Source organism: Ctenopharyngodon idella, chromosome 20 (genome assembly GCF_019924925.1).
Source record: "Ctenopharyngodon idella isolate HZGC_01 chromosome 20, HZGC01, whole genome shotgun sequence".
Classification (NCBI taxonomy): domain Eukaryota; kingdom Metazoa; phylum Chordata; class Actinopteri; order Cypriniformes; family Xenocyprididae; genus Ctenopharyngodon; species Ctenopharyngodon idella.
The window spans coordinates 9043402-9062739 of NC_067239.1; the positions used below are offsets into that span (position 1 = coordinate 9043402).

A 19338-nucleotide genomic window follows, 5' to 3' on the forward strand; every position below is an offset into this window, starting at 1 on the left:
ATGAGACGTGCTTAATATCAAAAGCGCGAAAGAGAACTTGCGCTGTTCCTTAGGTGGCTTTCTGTGCACACGCTCAGAGACGGAGTGGAATGTGGACAAGCAAAGTAAACACTGAGATTTGGGTGCGTGCCTAAACAGTTAAATACATGCAAAAATGTGTCAAAATGCCTGGTTTGGCAAGTACTCACTTAAAACCAGTCGGTTATGTCTTAAGTGAATGTAAACAGTTGGGAGAAAATAGAATGTGTGTCAGTATATTGGATCTGTGCATTTTGTCTTAAAGTGACAGCAGCCTAATAAATCTAATGTGAATCAAACAACAAAAGACAAAGACAAAATCACTCACTGCTCTTGACTGAATGACTTTGACTGATTGCTTATTTTCAATAATTTTTGAGGACTTTTTTTCTTACGTTAGCAATCTGCTGTGGTATTGAAAATGGTATCGAGAATTGTGAAAATTCACTGGAATCTAAAATTGAGATGTTATAGCAACCTTATTTCGAGCAAATATATACTATATTGCTTTCATTAAATAAATTACTCATATAAGATTTTGGTCATATGGCCCACTAATAATCGTGTTAAATAATCGTGATTACAATATTGACCAAAATAACTGTGATTATGAAGCAGCCCTAGTGAAAAGCCTTAAATCCACCGCAATATGAAGCCTGTTTTTCATCCTATATTAAAAGACAGTCTAATTCCCTGATTTGCTCATTTGTTCAGTTGTTTGGATGAAGGGTCTTACCCTGAGCATCGTCTTCACATACTCAGAAAACACAGCCCAGTAAAGTTTATCTCCTCCAAATGACCGACGGATGAAAAACGCTCCAGACATACGCAGCATCTCACCAACAAACTTCATGCTCATAAAATCTACAAGAAACATCATGACATTACTAAACACTACATGTAATGAATATAATATGAAATCAACTGTTTTACCAGTTTTAATCATTTTACTGTAAACACCATGATACATGAAAATGTTAATCAAATTGTACCAATATATCCAAACATTTTATAGAAGAATGCCAACAGCATATTTCAGTTTTATTTTTATTTTATTTTTTATTTGTAAAACATTTTTAATGACATTTTTATTCATTATAAATAAAATATTTAAAGAAAAATATATAAATTAAAATAAAATATGTTGTTTGCATTCTTTTACAAAAAAGTTGTGGTATCATGGTCCAATTTGATTTATATTTTTAAAAACTGTCACTACCATGTTTTCATACAGTATCTAAACTGCCACAGTTAAGGGCTTGTATTCGGATTATGAATCTGAGGGACAGCAGTAAAAATGATCATAGATGACTGTAGAGATCAAGTAAAGCAAATGCAAAGATAATGCAGAAAGATTATCAAATGTTTATATGTTCTAACTGGCACTTTTTGTTCAGTTCTAAGGAAACTACATCAAATCAACCAGATACTGTTTAAACAAGGTCGCCTCTCAAAACTCCCTGAGAAAACAAGAAAACTTGAGAGAGCCAACCAAAAAAAAAAAAAAAAAAAAAAAAAAAATGTTAAATCCAAACACTCCTCTCAAGCATATCAAATGATATATGGGACTATATGGGAGGCTGGCATAAAAAGTTATAAGACCAAAAAAATTGTGGTCAAATAAGCATAAGAACTTTTTGACCAAATCAAAATGTAATACTGTATGTGTGTGCACAAATGTTATTTGAAGTAGAAATGTTTTCGAACATAATGTCTTCATGTTTGTCAAGTTTGATCAATTTATTCATGCTTGCTGAATTTAAGTGTTCATAAAAAAAAAAACAAAAAAAAAAACTTTTGAACAAAATATCTTTGGTGAGACATGCCTCTTGAATACTTCATTATTAGAATTTATTTATTTTTGTTAAAAGTAAACTATGCAACTTTCGGCCCTTTAGCGGTTAAAAAACAAAACTGCATGCATTTTGCAGAATAACATTGTTTTATGAGCAGTAGGATAACTCTCTTGTGAACCGCACAGTCACGCAGAGCCAAAGCACAACCAAAACATTCACTATAGGCTTAAGAGATAAAACCAGTTTAGATGAAAAGGATCTCAAGCTGACTAGCTGAAGACGTTACTGTAGCTATACACATTAATAGACACTACTTCCTTGAAAATAAATACCAGCACAGCACTAAAACAAACATAATGAAATGACCCTTCAAAATAGATAATGCTTTACAGTGAACTCTGTTAGAGAGCTACATATGACCATTTAGCTTTTCAATAAAAGACCTTACTCACCCCTTGAGTAATAAAAATGCCATCTCCACATCACTTTTACAACATTTCAAATCCCTCAGTTCCCGCCTTCTCCGAAAAGCCAAGGCAATGTTGATTCTTGTTTTATTACGAGCTCTGTCACGTTCTCTTTTTGCCAGCAGACTCCTCTCTGTTCAGTGTTTTTTTAAAACGTGTGATTCCCCGTATGTTCAAGATTTAGCTGCTCCATTTCAACATTTCTCGCTTGTTGTGACAACTAACCAATTCCCCTCCCACACCATACACACGTCAAAGTAGCTGGAGCAACTTTTTTTCTATTTACGGATATGATGAGACATGCATGGACGAGTGATGCAAGTACGCAATTTCATGCGAAAAGCATCCAGCTCAGTCTAAAATATAAACACTTATAAAAGGCATACCATAGTGAATTAGGGTAGTACAAAAACACGTTTTGGAAAAAAGAATGATGGTGTATTGACTCATGATTTAAAGGGTTAGTTCACCCAAAAATTAAAATTATCCCATGATTTACTCTCAAGCCATCCGATCTTCTTTCAGACAAACACAATCGGAGATATATTTAAAAATATCCTGGCTCTTCCAAGCTTTATATAATGGCAGTGAATGGGGGGCCCGATTTTAAAGCAAAAAAAAGTGCATCCATCCATCGTAAAAGTACTCCACGCAGCTCCAGGGTGTTAATAAAGGCCTTTTGTAATGGATTTTTGTAAACAACAACAACAACAAAAAAAACATATTTAAAACTTTATTAACTATAATAACTAGCTTCCGGCAGACGGCCGTACGCATCAATTTGCGGCGGAAGAGTAACCCCTGACCCGACGCATGACGTAATGACAAGCAAGCAAGCGCAGAGGATATAGCAAAACAAAACACCAGTCACGAATTAGAAGTCTAAAACGAGAAATTTTAAAGAGAAATGACGAAGGACTTCGAAATATGAGAAGAGGAGCTTGAGTTTGTTGAACAGCCCTATTTGTTTGAATCATGAGAGACGTCTAAGCTTATGCTACTCCTACATCATACATCGCGTCACGGGTTACTCTTGTGGCACAAGCCGATTTGTGTAGTATGCGTACGGTCGTCTGCCGAAAGCTAGTTATTTTAGATTATACAGTTTTAAATATGGATATTTTTCTTACAAAAACCCATCGCCTGCTTCAGAAGGCCTTTATTAACCCCCTGAGCTGTGTAGAGTACTTTTAGGATGGATGGATGCACTTTTTTTGGCTTCAAAATCGGGACCCCATTCACTGCCATTATATAGCTTGGAGGAGCCAGGATATTTTTAAATATATCTCCAATTGTGTTTGTCTGAAAGAATAAAGTCATATATACCTTGGATGGCTTGAGGGTGAGTAAATCATGGGGTAATTTTCATTTTTGGGTGAACTATCCCTATAAATTTTGTTAATTTTGAACAAAAAAAAAAAAAAACAAAAAAAAAAAATCACCTTTAAGAACATTTTCTGACAAAAAGTTTTAAAACAACATTTTTAGAAGAAAATTTGGCTGGTGCAAAATTCACTACAAAGCTAGAATCATCTAGGAGAGGGGGTTGTTATGCGGTTGCTTAGGTGTTCTGAGGGGTTGCTTACTGGTTTAAAAGTGTCAAGATTAGATATTTTGGTCCTTTCTTTAATGTAAGTTTTTTTTCTGTTGTATCATCTGGCAGGCAAAATAGCAGGTCTGATTACTCCAAAAAGTACGTCTAAACAAACTGCTCAATTTGAGGTATCCTTCTTCATGTCTGTAGCAACAAACAGCGTGGGATGAGTTACATGCCGAAGTTTAATGCTTATAAATGCATACTATTATTGTTGTTCATAGCAAGTTTGTATTTCAGCACTTAAAGGTGCTTTATGTAAGAATGACAGCTAGTGGTTGAAATCGGTACTGCAGTCCAAATTCAAAATATTGTTTGCCCCGCCCCCTCCTCCTCAGACTTGACACTCACGCGGGTTGCCAGTTTGAAGATACGCAACAGGAGCGAGCTCAATTGACACTGGAAGGCGGGGAGACTTACACACTGTAAGATAATTCGTTGATTTATTGATTTATGATGAGTTGATATCGCATTTTAATATGCTCTCGTTCGTAGAGATTTTTAGATGGATGCTGAGGCTTTTTAGGTTGGGTAGAATCTGCGATCTCTGACCCAGTTTTTTCGTTGGCTTCCATGGCTGCAATTCGTTGCATTGGTTTTCCGCCAACTGGCAACCCAGGGTGGCGAAATACTATTGGGTAAATTGGCAACGTGTGGTCTTGAACAGACCAAAACAAAAACAGAAATTCTGACACGGAACTCAAATTTCAAAGTAAAATAACTGGCTGTAGCAATGGTTTACCAGGTTAACCTGTTCACACTCACCCATTCCAGCTGCAATCACTGGCAGGGGAAGGTCGTATGTGTAAAGTAAGTATGACATCATCAGGAAGTCCATGTAACTACGGTGACTGGGCAGAAGAACCACCGGGTGTTCCTGTACAGCCTGCTGGAGCTGGAAAGAAAAAACGTCATCAAAACCATCATAACATCAAACTCTATCTAACTCTCCATCTAAAATCTAACTCTAATGTTTTTAATGAAAACTCTTATGCTCACCATTTATTTGATCAACAATACAGTCAAAACTGTAATATTGTGAAATATTATTACCATTTAAATGAACTGTTTTCCATTTTAATATATTATAACATGTAATTATAAAAATCTGTGATGGTAAAGCTGAATTTTCAGCATCATTACTCTAGTCTTCAGTGTCACATGATCCTTCAGAAATCATAATATGCTGATTTGCTGCTCAAGAAACATTTATGATTATTATCAATGTTAAACTGAAAACAGTTTTTGCTGCTTGATATTTTTGTGGAAACTGTGATACACAATCATTCAAAAGATTTAAAATAATGATGATGATAATAATAGTTATATTCTAAAAAGATTTCTATTTCAAATAAATGCTGTTCTTTTGACCTTTCTATTCTTAAATAAATCCTGAAAAAAAAGTATCACGGTTTCCACAAAAATATCAAGCAGCGCAACTGTTTTCAACTGTGATACTAATAAATGAGCATCAAATCAGCATATTAGAATGATTTCTGAAGGATCATGTGACACTGAAGACTGGTGTAATGATGCTGAAAATTCAGCTTTGATCACAGAAATAAATTATATGTTAAAATATATTACAATAGAAAACAGTATTTAAAAGTGTAATAATATTTCACAATATTACTGTTTTTACTGTATTTTTAATCAAATAAATGCACCCCTGGTGATCATAAGAGACTTATAAAAATTAATAAATCTTATTTATTCCAAACTTCTGACCAGTAATATATATAAGCAATAAGGTACGAGAGGCTGTGCTGTATCCTGAATAAGCCCTTCAGCCGTGACTTATTCACAATACAGCACTAGCCTCGAGTACCTTATTGCTTCAATAAAACGGTTACCACACAATACAAATATTAAAGCCAAAAATATGTATCAATGCAACTTTCATGGAGTAAAGACTGTCTTTATGAGTATGTCAGTCAGTTTACATTGAAAAGACTGAACTGTGAACATGGAACAAGACGCAACTGACAAATGCTTTGACTAGCGCCGTCAGTCACGGGAAAACCCCTTAACTGTTAAAAGGACAAGATAATACATCAGACATTTAAACATATTTTTTATTATGAACATAGGACTGACCTAAAGGAAAATGCTAAATCTGAATGCAGGTAATAAACTCGCTCACTCGATCTTTTCTCACAACACTCTTTTACATATTACAGTAAGCTACAATATCAATTGAGAACATACAATTTATATTGCTAAGAGTGGATGCTAAGGGTGTTGTGTAGTGATACACAGAACCATTGGGTAAAGCGGTCATAGCCATGTTTTATCGTGAATAAAACACAGCTATTGACCAGTCAGAACCAAGGACAGGAACTAACCATTTTATAATACCCTATATAGGGGGCCATCAGCTGGACTGAACTATAAAGATAATATTATTCATATGCTAATAAGCACATTTAAACATACAAATAAGAGATCATCATACTAATGAGAGTGTCACAGGGAGTTTAATCCCTCAATCCCTGTAACCTTATTCTACTTCAAGCATTAAGGCTGATGATATAAATTATGACATGTTTCAGTAACATTAGACGACCCTAGTAGTCAGCTCACAGTGTAAATGCCAGGTGTTTTAGCAGGAATTTCACACATGTATTTTGGGGACAGTAAAGAGTCACTCACTCTCTGGATGCCCTCCTCATTGACACACACACTGCGGAAGAGTCTCTTGAAGGCTTTGCTGAGAGTAAAGGCGAAGAAACGTATGGTGCTGAGCTGCAGGCGGTGAGCCATCTCATCCAGAATCAGAGACGCTTCCTCCGTTACACACTCACTACTGTCTCCTGATTCTAATGAAACCTACACAGTACACACACACAAGTAACCATTAAAACACCAGGTTTTGATCTGTATTGTTAAATACAGTCTAAATACAGTCTAAGAAATGATCTCAAAAGATATAATAGGCATAACAATGCCCTGGCAACCACCTGTAGCACTTCTCTGAAAACATAATTGTAATATTGACATAATTATTTGCAGTTTGTAATACTGACATATTAATAATGAAATAAAACAATACAAATACCATACAGTTCCACACTAAATTACCTTACTAAATTTAAATTGAAGTAGTTAGTTAAATTTAAAGCATTAAAAGGGTCCTATTATGCTTTTTTTTTTTTACATTTTCAACTTTTTTTAGTGTGTAATGTTGCGATGTGAGCATTAAAAAAAAAATGTCTGCAAAGTTATAAAGTCAATCCAAAGGGAGTTATTCTCTATATCAGTAAATACTGTTTGTAAACTCTCTGAAATGCCTTGATTGTAGTCTTGAGTTTTCTTCCAGGAACGTAAAAGTCACATTATTCCTCATTTTAATAATTCCTGCCCAAAGCATACAGGAATAAACGGGACAACGCCTGGTTGAGTTGCGTTTGTAGTGTGTTGAAACTCGTGGTTATGGTAAACGGTGTAACATTTCCGAAACACACTTGAAGCAGTTGACCAATCATACCACACTGGTCCACTCGACCACACTGTGCTTTTCAGAAGGAGGGGCTTCATAGAGACAGGAACTAAACAGGGGTGCATTTCTCATACAATGATGTAACTCACTGATTAAAGGTGCTGTATGTAATTTTTTTGACTATACTAAAGCAGAAAAATACCATAATACATTTGCAAAGATTTAGGAAACATGCTAAATTCACATACTTGTTTCTAAGAAAAACAATGCCGGTTATTCTACTTTGAGATGTGCGTTCTGTGTCGGAACGTCTGTTTGTGTTTTGGTCTGTGTGATCCCGCCCACTGTTTTACCCAATTTACCCAATAGTATTTTGACACCCCATGTTGCCAAATGGGCGAAAACACAGCGTATTGCAGCCAGGGAAGCCAGCAAATGAACTGGGTAGGAGATCGCAGATTCTACCCGACCTAAAAAAGCTCTATGACCAGAGGAATATTAAAACACGGATAAATCAACTCATCAATTTACAGTGTAAGGTTTGTCGCCTTCCATCTTCAATTGTGCATGTTCTCAATCACGTGAGTGTTGAGTCCGAGGCTATACAACTCTCTCCAATATTTTGAATTTGGGCTGCAGTACCCATTTCAACAACTAGCTGTCAGTATTACATACTGCACCTTTAAAGGATTAATTCACTTTCAAATGAAAATTACCCCTAGCTTTACTCAATATCTAGCTTCCGCCAGACTGCCTTCCGTATTCAAGTTACAAAGAAAGTGTAAACTAGTGTCGCGCCAGTTACACTTTTTTGCGTAAATTGAATAGGGAAGGCGTAGGACGTAGTGTAAGCTTTTTAAACTGCAAGAGTTTTACATTTTCTTCGTATGCTGAATACGGAAGGCGGTCTAGCGGAAACTAGATATTTTACTTCATAACTTGTTAAAGGAACACTCCACTTTTTTTGAAAATAGGCTCATTTTCCAACTCCCCTAGAGTTAAACAGTTGAGTTTTACCGTTTTCGAATCCATTCAGCCGATCTCCGGGTCTGGCGGTACCACTTTTAGCATAGCTTAGCATAGTTCATTGAATCTGATTAGACCGTTAGCATCTCACTCAAAAATGACCAAAGAGTTTCGATATTTTTCCTATTTAAAACTTGACTCTTCTGTAGTTACATCGTGTACTAAGACCGACGGAAAATGAAAAGTTGCGATTTTCTAGGCCGATATGGCTAGGAACTATACTCTCATTCCGGCGTAAAGCGTGCCTTGCAACCATGGAGACATTTGTGAGAGACGCTGTGCAATATTATTGCGCCTGCTGCACCCATGGTACGGCAGCAAAGTTCCTTGTTTATTACGCCGGAATGAGAGTATAGTTCCTAGCCATATCGGCCTAGAAAATCGCAACTTTTCATTTTCCGTCGGTCTTAGTACACGATGTAACTACAGAAGAGTCAAGTTTTAAATAGGAAAAAATATTGAAACTCTTTGGTCATTTTTGAGCGAGATGCTAACGATCTAATTAGATTCAATGAACTATGCTATGCTAAAAGTAGTACCGCCAGACACGGAGATCAGCTGAATGGATTCAAAAACGGTAAAACTCAACTGTTTAACTCTAGGGGAGTTGGAAAATGTTCCTTTAAATATTTCTTTTACACAAACGCTTCACTTTGCTTCAGAAGGCCTTTATTAACCTCCCGGAGATGTGTGGAGTACACATTTATTTATCAGCTCATACTCGTGAACCCTGTTCACTGACATTATAAAGCTCGGATGCGTCAGGATATTTATTAATATTTCTCTGATTGTGTTCATCAGAAAGAAGAAAGTCATATACACTAGGATGGCTTGAGGGCGAGTAAAGCTTGGGCTAATTTTCATTTGAAAGTGAACTAATCCTTTAACTACCATAGTACGATGCATCGTTTGAGAAACTAACCAACTAGTCAACTGTTTCCTGAAACCATAGTAACATGGTCGCACCTCTGTCATTTGAACCACATTGGTTCAACAATATAGGACTTTCGATAAAGATGTCACGCACAGGTGGAGGAGTAATAATTTCTGCTAATAAATCTATTCAAGATGTCCGATATGCTGCTGTAACGAACATGGCACCTAATGACTACTTTCTTGTTTTTGTCCATGTCATTTTGCTTTATTTGATGCTTGATTCATCGCGGTTCCCTTTATACATCATAAAAGATTTGTAAGCTTGCTTATTGTGCCCAAGAGCAGATCTATTTCTGTAAGTCCATGTCATTTAACAAAAAACTATGCTTCTAACCACAGCTCGAGAGCTGTTGTTCCAACCACACAAGTTTGCTATGCTATTTGTGAATGTTTGTTGAAACTGTGGTTTCGGGAAACATCAAAACGTTCAACTATGTTGGTAATAATGGAACTGACTAGATGGCTAACGATGCATTCGGAAAATGCACCCCAGTGCGTTACTGACAAACTGGGATGAGAAGTGCTGCAACAATATAACATATGTGAAGAATAATGTGTTTTTTGGACATTTAAGAATGAAAACCTATTCTATGGGACCCAAACAAATCAAGACTTTGTAAGATGGCATAACATGGCCTCTTCAAAAGCATAAGTTATTGCATGAACATATGGCCCTGAGGGAATCGTGGTGCTCTGTGTTGTTTCTGTACCTGTTTAATGACATACTGCAGGTGGTCTGACTGCAGAACTATGGTTTTCAGCATGCTGGCTTTGCAGGGCACTAGTCCTTTATAAAGTGAGGGAGTGTAACATCTCAGTGCGTATCTCAGATCACTGGAACGCCGCCTCTCCTCCAGGATGTCTTCAAAATCATCCCGCTTCTTCAGCATCCGGTGCCTAGACTGTATGAAGACAGAAAATATTTTGTTTTTTTAAAGTGATAAGACAATGGTGATCATTTATATGAGGATTAGGGTCTTTTTTGCTTTCTAACTGTAATGCATTACAATTATTTTTTTATTTTATTTTTTTAAACTGAAGAATATAATTACAAGGACCGATATTCAGTACAAATGGACAAAATATTACAGATATTCACATTTATCAAATTTAACTGAATTATGATTTGTATTTATGTTTCTCAAGTTCTTCAAAACCTTTTGTTTTGCTTGTACTTAAATGCTTTCAATTAATATATGTTTGTTCAAATGAACTGTAAACTAAAAATAACTAAATCTAAATTATACATATGAATGAACTTTCAGGATGCCCAGACTGTGTAGATCTGTAATCTGTTCAAAACTGTCCATAATTTAGAAGAAAAAAAAATATTATATTTTGATTATAGATTAAGATTAATCTAGATTATATTTTGATTATAGATTAATACATTTTGATTTGTGGTCACTACAAAATCCCTGTTCATTCATTTGTGTCATCATTTGTGTTATTTTATTGTTTTGATGACTTTCTAAAATGCAGTTTACTACTAAATAATTTGTAGGTATGTCCATTTATATGTAAACAATGTAAAAAAAAAAAAAAAAAACTAAAAATGTAAAATTAAATAGATTACAATTAATGTAGCTTAAACAATACATGCATATAATTATCACTATCATAATATCATACAGTAATTAATACAATTCCGCCAGATTTAATATAAAGTTGGGACCTTTTCTAGTGATATAGGGCTATAATTTTAAAAACCAATGACTCATGTGCACTGGACGTGCAGTGTGCTTAATATATCCTAAAATATTAAAAAAATATTACAGGAAGCTTAATGAGAAGATTTACACTGCAAGTGTTGCAAGCATGTGATACTTAATCAAAACATGCAAAAATGTCCTCCTAAAACACTTACCGAATACAGTGCTCTAGACGCCATTTCCATTCAGTACCTATCAAAGCATGAGTGTATTAGATCAAATGAGTTCTGTGTGAGAAAGTTTGGATCAAGGTTGATCGTTTAGCCCAGTACTCATTCCTGTCATTGAAATACAACAGGCGGGTGGAATGACAAATGAGCATGAAACAGCGGTTACCGGGTGGGCGGGGTTTGGTGGTACGGCTGTCAGTTTGGAATTGGTCTAAATAATAATTTTATTTGTTGTTATTATTATTATTATTATGGTACTCTAAGATATTTGTTTGTACGTCACAGACTTCACTGAAGTGTCCTGAAAACACCTCTCTGTAAACAGCAACAAAAACAAATCGAAATATGATTGGCTAAAATACCAGATTTAGCCAATCAGGATCGGCCTCTACCTGTCAATCATTTTGTGAGTTCGAGTTTGCTGGTTTATGGTTAGCTGATCAGTTTTTGGAGGGCCAGCTTTTTAGAGAGAGAGAGATTTGTTGACAAAATATGGCTGAAATGAGTAAAACGGATGAAATATGGTACCACAAGTGCTACCATTTACTTTTCTCAGCGCTGTCTGGATCGGCCAATCACTGACGTTTGTGATTACCAGATTGCAGATTTCATTTAATCTCTTTATTTAAACAATCTGCACGGATTTTTTATTACAGATAGCACTTTACGAAAGTAATAGATTTAAAAGATCATACTTTGTATCGTACAACTGTATCCATTAAGACAAAAACGCCGTGAGATTTTAATGCGGTTCAATGGAGTTCTGGCTCTTTGAACCTCACTGCGCCGCCTAGAGGAAAACAGCGGCTTTTTGACAGACATTAGAATTTCTTTCTTCTCATGGGCGGTGTCAAAATTCAGATTGTGTTACTTCCGGGACGAAGAATGGGTTGACGGAAAGTGAGGAAGGACATTTCGCGTGTATGATGCACACACGTGAAACACACGAATACAAGGTTTAATGTTAAAACTTGTGTTATTTTTCAAAAAATGAGTGTAGCAAGAGATCTACACGGCGGAGAGGCGGACGATGATCGTTTTTTCCTCGATGAAGTTCTGAACAAGTTGTATGATTTCGGTGAGAGTGAATGTTATAATAACAGGCTAACATGTTAAGATATTTATAGCAGATGCTGATTAACACCATTAATACCGCCAATAATGTATGATAACTTCATGTTGTGTAGTAATGTGTAGTGTGTTTACATAGAAATGTAAAATATACTGAAACATTACTTAGTATGCAACGATAAACATTTCAAACAATAGTAATCCTAACAGTATACTGCCTTCAGCAAGTGGCAATTAAAAACAGTTTTTTTTTAACCCTTATTTTGTTTAAATAGTTGTAACTTTGCACACAGATCAAGTAATAAGTCAATAAATAAATAGAAATTAAAGGTTGTTATTAATTCAAACTAATTTTGAAATGCATTGCATTGTGGGATATGGTATTGCACACTGCTTACTTTAGCAAAGGTTATTTTTTAGTATCCTATGCACACAGTAAAATTAGCAAACTGTGCATAATATAGTCATACATTCTAAGTATGCTAACAACAGTCTATGAAGTTTCTAAATACCGGTTATTATATTTCATGTAATTTTTTATGTTTAGGTGGTGGAGAACACAAAGGATCGAAGAAGTCTCAGAAAAGGATAAACGTTGCTAAAGATTACAACGCTGATAATGAGAATGATGCTGAGGAAAACACAGATACTATCAGACATGACACAGATTCAGAGCTGCCCATGACAAACTCAACTAAACAATCCAGTGTGGAGGTTGTTACATTTATTAATCCTCTGAAGAAAAACAAATTATCAAAGGCTGTTGAACCAGCAAAGAAGGTAAGAGGAACATGCAGCCTCAGAAGTACATGTTCTCCATGCTGCCATCTTTGCTTCATGGGCACTTTTTTTTTTTGAGCCAAACACCTGAGCCCTAAATGCCATGTGACTGATGACTCTATATTCTCTATATAGAGTGTTGCCGTGATGAAGTCATTTTGTAGGCCAACTTGTAGGTTATTCTGCCGTCACGTGCCTTCAGAAATTTCCTACTTCCCAGTGGTAAATACGACTTGAGAGGCCATTCATGTCCAATTTTTAAGTAGGAAACTCATATATACGATAATTACGATAAAACCTCTGTAGTCCCATTTAGCCACTTGTTAGCAACTGCCTTTTACAAGACAAGTAAAAGCTTTAAAAAAATCACATTACTGACGTATTACATGTGAAACGAGAATATTCATCACAGACTTTATTTTAGGCATTTAAACAAAAACCCATTCAAAATTACCTTTCCCTAACTATTGGCCTACAAAAATATGGCATCCCTAAAGCACTCTATTGTCTATATATTTATATACACTACATAAGTCACACTGTTAAGAACCCTAGTGAAAAATTTGTCCCTGGTAAAAGATCTACAGTATTTTTATTTTTTTTTGCAATTATAAATATGATATATGAACAAATATGAGGTTAGTTTTGAATGGCCTTTTTTGCATTACTATGGAAGCTTGTTTCTGTCACGGTAACTTTTCATCTCGCAATTCGGACTTTTTTCTCTCAGAGTTGCGAGATATAAATTCAGAATTGTGAGTCACAATTCCTTTTTTAATCATCTTATTGCGTGGCACAAATGAATAAAACAGAATTGTGAGACGTAAACTCAGAATTCTGAGGAAAAAAGTGAGAATTGCGAGATGGAAACTTGCAGTCATGAGTTTATACAAGCTTGCAACTGTGTAAAAAAAAAAAAAAAAAAAAAAAAAAAACAGGTCTGACAGGCCTGTGAGATTACAAGTCACAAGTACCTTTTTTATGTATTTATTTTTTTTAATCTGTGGTGGAAACAAGCTTCCATAAGTTACTATATCTACCAGCAGGCTGTCAAACCTTGATCTCCTGGGTAAATCCATGTCTAGCTCAAGTGCTCATGGGAATTCAAAGTCTTGTGTTGTAAGCATACGTGCATAAAAGAAGGAATGAACCCTACAAAAAAATGACAGCTGACTGCAACTGCATTCACATCTCATCTGTTTTCATCCATATTTGTTTATCCTCAGGCTCCTGTTGTCAAAGAAAAGAAGAAAAACTTCACAGATAAGAAACTAACGATAGAAAAGGTGAGATTATTGCTATTTTTTGAAACCTAGTAAGCTGGTTATGTAGTCAGCATTTTAAAATTAGCATGAAATGAATGTTTTCTAAATGCACTTTACTGATCTCAATGTGAACTATTCATCCATGCATACTTATTTTTTTTTTTTTTTTAAATTGACCTCAATGTCATAACTTGATCTACTAGTAAAATGACAGACTTGGTGACATATGCCAGACTTCTCCAATAATTTAGTCTGCTTAAACCCCGCCCCTTTCTTACAGTCGACTAAGATGGATTGAACCAAGTCTCCGCCCTTTATAATAACGTCTTTAATAACATCTTTATTTCACTTGGATGTACGTATGTCACAATTTGGAAGAAAAAATCTGTAGCTATGTCCATTTCATCGCGACTTCAAGGCATCATGGGCACGGTTGGCTGTACCAAAAAATAGGCAACTTACTTGTCTTGCTTAGTAAGATGCCTCACTTTAGGGAAATTTCCTTCATGAATCCTGCACAGACAATGCTGTCCCTTTGGCATTTCACTCTTTGGGCCTGTCCCAATACCCACAGCCGAATAATGACCAATACGATCAAATTTTACCTCTGACTAAATTCTGGCAGTGTCACAAGATTTGACGCACAGTCCTGTAGTGTGAGTTCTACGACTACCGTCAAATTAAAATCCAATAGGAGCGCAGAACCTGATGATGCAGTAAGTGAGACATCAAAAAACCACAACTTGCTCCATACACTATGTAAGTTAAATATACATTTATTCTCATTAAAGTTACTAAGTGAGTCAGTTAAAAACAGTGATTTTCTCTTTTGTTGTTTGATTAACATTAACAACAGACAGCAACAGGAATGTTAGGTTGCTGTCACTTTAAGAGCGAATGCACTGATCCAATACACTGTTATACATGCGTTTTCTTTCTCAACTGTTTACATTCACTTAAGACATAAATGACTGTGTTTACAAGGATACTTGCAAAGATGGGCATTTTGACACCTAAGTGTGTGTATTTGACCGTCCAAGCCTAATAAGGCAGTAAAAAGAACTCGGTTCAGTACTCTTGTGCTGTATGAGCAGCAGCTTTATGTGCGTTCGCTTCAGGTGTGTGAGCTCAGAAACCGTCTCTCTGAGGGCGCACGCATATAGCAAAACGAGTTCTCTTTCGCTGCTTATTGCACTTCAGTGGTTTAATTAAAATCACTTGTTTTTAAACTGCAATGCTTAAAAACGTATGCAAAAGATAACCTTTCGTAACAATACAGCAAAACAAAGTCACATGATCTTAACCGCGATAGTCCAAAATCTGTACCGGTTGACACATTTCTGCTGGTTAATAGTGTCTACCGGTTTATCGCCCACCCCTAGCGGAACTATGTGGTTTTCATGTTAGTTACGAACAAACAAAAGGATGTTGCGCAAATGTGCATGTGCGACCAACACAAAATGAAGGAACCGCTCTCTAAGACACTGGCTGCATCCGAAAACTTAAAAATGCTGCCTTCGGAGGACGCATTCCAAGATAGGAAGGCATCAAGGCACGTTTGAATCCTATGTTAGTTTCACTTCCCGTCTCCTGAGATACCTTCTGATCAATTTTTGAAGGCAGCATAGATGTATCCTTCGCCGCTTTTGATATCCCACAATCCTGTGCCTTCCATTCTGTCACTTTGAGTTGAAAAAAATAATGATGGTGTCTGAAAGTTGCTGTTGCTGGTCAGTTTGTGTGTACAGTAAATGCATGTTTTTGACCACTTCTGATGTCATTCGAGAAATTACTATTGTAGTAATTAAATATTTGCTTAGTTATCACCAAAGCTCTCTCTATTTTGTTGTAGATCATTAAACTGTTATGCTGCCTCAGAAGTCTGTCCGAAATCAGTTTTGTGAGGTACCTCCATGTGCAAACACTGCCTACAAAGTCATTGCCTGATAAAGCAGTGAAGTAACAAATCAGCTGCCTAAGTTTTCGGAAGCAGCCGTTATTCCTGAGTTATATAAAAGATTTGTTCAAAATGAATGACTCGTTCATGCTAGGCCATCACTAATTGGGACAGGCCCAGTGCAAAAAATAAATCCAAGATGATGGACAAAAATAGAGAAATGTTGAATATAAATAAACTCTGAATTCATTTGATACTGAAAAGTATCAACATAAATAGTTTAAAATCATATAAAACAAAAGCCCAAATGTGTTTTTTGTGCGTTTTTGGTTGTTAGCTTAGCAACATGTAAATTTCAAACTCTTGAAATAATTTGCAGTCACTGTTACTTGCCTCGTGGATTTTGCTTATATAAAGCATTCAGTCATTTGTGAGGTTCTGCCATTTCTCTTTTGTCGCCTTTGAAATCAGTTGTGAGTTGAGTCTCTTGTTCTCAGTGTACAGAGTGATATTTGTACTGCTTATGTATACAGTTCCAAGTCAGTAACTTTCATGGCTGAAACTCATTTGCAGTATGATATTCCAGTTATTTCTTCAATGTCCCTTGAATTCATGTTGTGTGTGTCCTCCACAGGCCCGGTTTGAGGTTCACAGGTTTGGACTGTCAGGGTATGAGAAGCAGCAGCAGAGAGTCTTTGAGCAGGACAGAGCCATCATGCTGGGAGCCATAGTGAGTTAAACACAGATCCAATAATCAGATGCAACACTGGTGGACCTAAAACATACTCAAAGCCTTTAAATCTTATTTGTGTTCAGAAATGTCGCAGAGTGCAATTCATAACACAAGTACACATTCTCAGCTTTGCCACAAGGGGTGCTACAGCAGGATATGAACAGAATCTCACAGAGAACCATAGGCTGCATTTACATTACAGAATTCAAGTGACCCAATTCCGTTTTTTTTCCCTCCCATGTGGCACAGATCGGATATGACCCATTAACATGTAATCAGGAATAAAGTACATGGATTCTGATATTCTCAGACTGGTTTTAGGTCTCATTCATATGTGGAAATAAATCTGAATCAGAAACGTGCATTTGCATCTGCCATGTAAGCAGGCAGATCGGATATTCCCATGTCAATGCGAGTCGTATGTCAGAAGTGAATGACACCAACTGAGATCACATGACTCTTTCCAATGCCTAGGCTGTAACAAGGGCTCTCCTCTTTTTTTTTTCTCCACCTTAAGAGACCAATGTTTTGCTGACCTTTAAAGATGGTGCAGAAAGAAAAAGCTTGTATTATCATTTTGTCTGCATCTATTGCAAATCACGCTGTTTTTACTTCCTTTTCGGCCTAAGCTTTTCTGGGTCAGTACATCTGTACGCCAAGTGTACAATGTAAATGCAGATATCGGATATGGGTCACTTTTAAAAGATGATGTAAGCTGGTTGTCAAAAAAATTGGATATGGTCAACGAATCAGAATTTGGGCATCAAGACCTGCAGTGTAAATGCGACCTTAGTTAAAGCTAGTTAAACTGTTGACGTGTACATTTATTAAAGGGTTAGTTCACCCAAAAAATTCTGTCATTAATTACTCACCCTCATGTCGTTCCACACCCGTAAGACCTTTGTTCATCTTCGGAACACAAATTAAGATATGTTTGATAAAATCCAATGGCTCTTGAGTCCTGCATTGACAGCAAGTTAATTTAGACTTTCAAATGCCCAGAAAAGATACTAAAGATATATTTAAAACAGTTCATGTTCACTTCAGGGTGAGTAAATTAAAATTTTTTGGTGAGCTACCCCTTTAACCGTTTTGATTTAAAAACATTTTTACAACACTCAAGTTTTTCCCCCTGTGTTTTTTCCCCTATAGCCCCCTAAAAGGCAGTATGTTAACTACAAAGAGTATCAACGAAACATAAGGATACAGAAGAGGCAAGAGAGAAAAGGACAATCCGTGAGTTCAACATTTAAATTTGAATGGTTATATGATTACTTGACACTGAACACTTGACTTCTTCTGCAGCATGTACAATCATTCTAACTTTCCTTCTCTGGGTCTTTTGTCAGGAATCACAGAACAAAAAAACGAAAAAAGGAAAACCAAGGTTTGTGTTTATGTTTTGAGTACAATGACGGTAATAAGAGAGATGTCAATTGGTTCTAGTTTGTTTATTCTTGATTGAATTAGCACAGGCTTAAAGGGTTAGTTCACCCAAAAATGAAAATTCTGTCATTAATTACTCACCCTCGTGCCGTTTTACACCCGTAGGACCTTTGTTGATCTTTGGAACACAAATTAAGATATTTTTGTTTAAATCCGATGGCTCCGTGAGGCCTACATAGGAAGCAATGACATTTCCTCTCTCAAGATCCATAAAGGTACTAAAAACATATTTAAATCAGTTCATGTGAGTACAGTGGTTCAATATTAATATTATAAAGTGACGAGAATATTTTTGGTGCTCCAAAAAAAAACAAAATAACGACTTTTTTTAGTGACGGCATGAGGGTGAGTAATAAATGACAGAATTTTCATTTTTGGGTGAACTAACCCTTTAAGGCCGGGACACACCGAGCCAGTTTTAAAGAGCTAACGGTGACAAAAGCCGACTTTGTTGTCGCCTCTCGTCAGCTGCGTCTTGGCCAAAAAGTTGCCTTTGAATGCAGATTAGTGAAATTTGTCTATGTAAATGTAGCTACTGGTAACTGTCAAGATATCAGGTTATGGTATTTGTAGTGTTGCTAATTTTTGTTTTCTTTTTGACTTTCCAGGATTGAGAAAAGTAAATCCTCCTCTAGTGTAAAGCTTGGTGGACAAGTGGGACGCTTCAAAAATGGAATGCTGGTCTTGAGCTCCAAAGACATTCAGAAATTAAAAGTTAAAGCCAAAAAGTAACAGCCAATTGGCAACAGAAAACCTGAGCTCATTTGAAATGTAAGAGCAACTACATAGCAACATGTTAAAAAACACCTTCACAAAACCCTCAATAGCCTAGCATCATAGTAGGTACACACAATTTCTTCAGGAAGTGTAAAACTGTAGTTTTATTTTATTCACCCAAGAATGATTTTTTTTTTTTTTTTAATACAATTTAAGTCATGTGAAAAAGAACACAGATGAGATACTTTGAATAAAGACACATGAATCGGTC

General features: G+C 36.1%; 2 protein-coding genes across 2 annotated transcripts in view; one reads left to right on the forward strand and one right to left on the reverse strand.

Moving 5' to 3' along the window:
• The window catches only part of gnpat (glyceronephosphate O-acyltransferase), a 29259-nt gene extending 17948 nt beyond the window's left edge, over window positions 1–11311 (reverse strand). Inside the window, exons 1-5 of the mRNA XM_051874779.1 lie at window positions 11144–11311; window positions 9987–10178; window positions 6528–6704; window positions 4641–4770; window positions 755–882 (exon numbers count right to left, since the gene is read on the reverse strand). Coding sequence (XP_051730739.1) covers window positions 755–882; window positions 4641–4770; window positions 6528–6704; window positions 9987–10178; window positions 11144–11173 — 657 coding nt within the window. The 5' untranslated portion in view covers window positions 11174–11311. The remainder of the gene's footprint in view (window positions 1–754; window positions 883–4640; window positions 4771–6527; window positions 6705–9986; window positions 10179–11143) is intronic.
• Window positions 11312–11990: 679 nt separating this feature from the next.
• On the forward strand, window positions 11991–19337 carry c20h1orf131 (chromosome 20 C1orf131 homolog). Its single transcript, XM_051874780.1, has 7 exons — window positions 11991–12236; window positions 12777–13009; window positions 14236–14295; window positions 16806–16901; window positions 18057–18140; window positions 18254–18291; window positions 18959–19337. Exons 1-7 carry the CDS (start codon window positions 12149–12151, stop codon window positions 19080–19082), a joined length of 723 nt encoding a protein of 240 aa, XP_051730740.1. The 5' UTR covers window positions 11991–12148; the 3' UTR covers window positions 19083–19337.
• The last annotated feature ends 1 nt before the right edge of the window (window position 19338 follows it).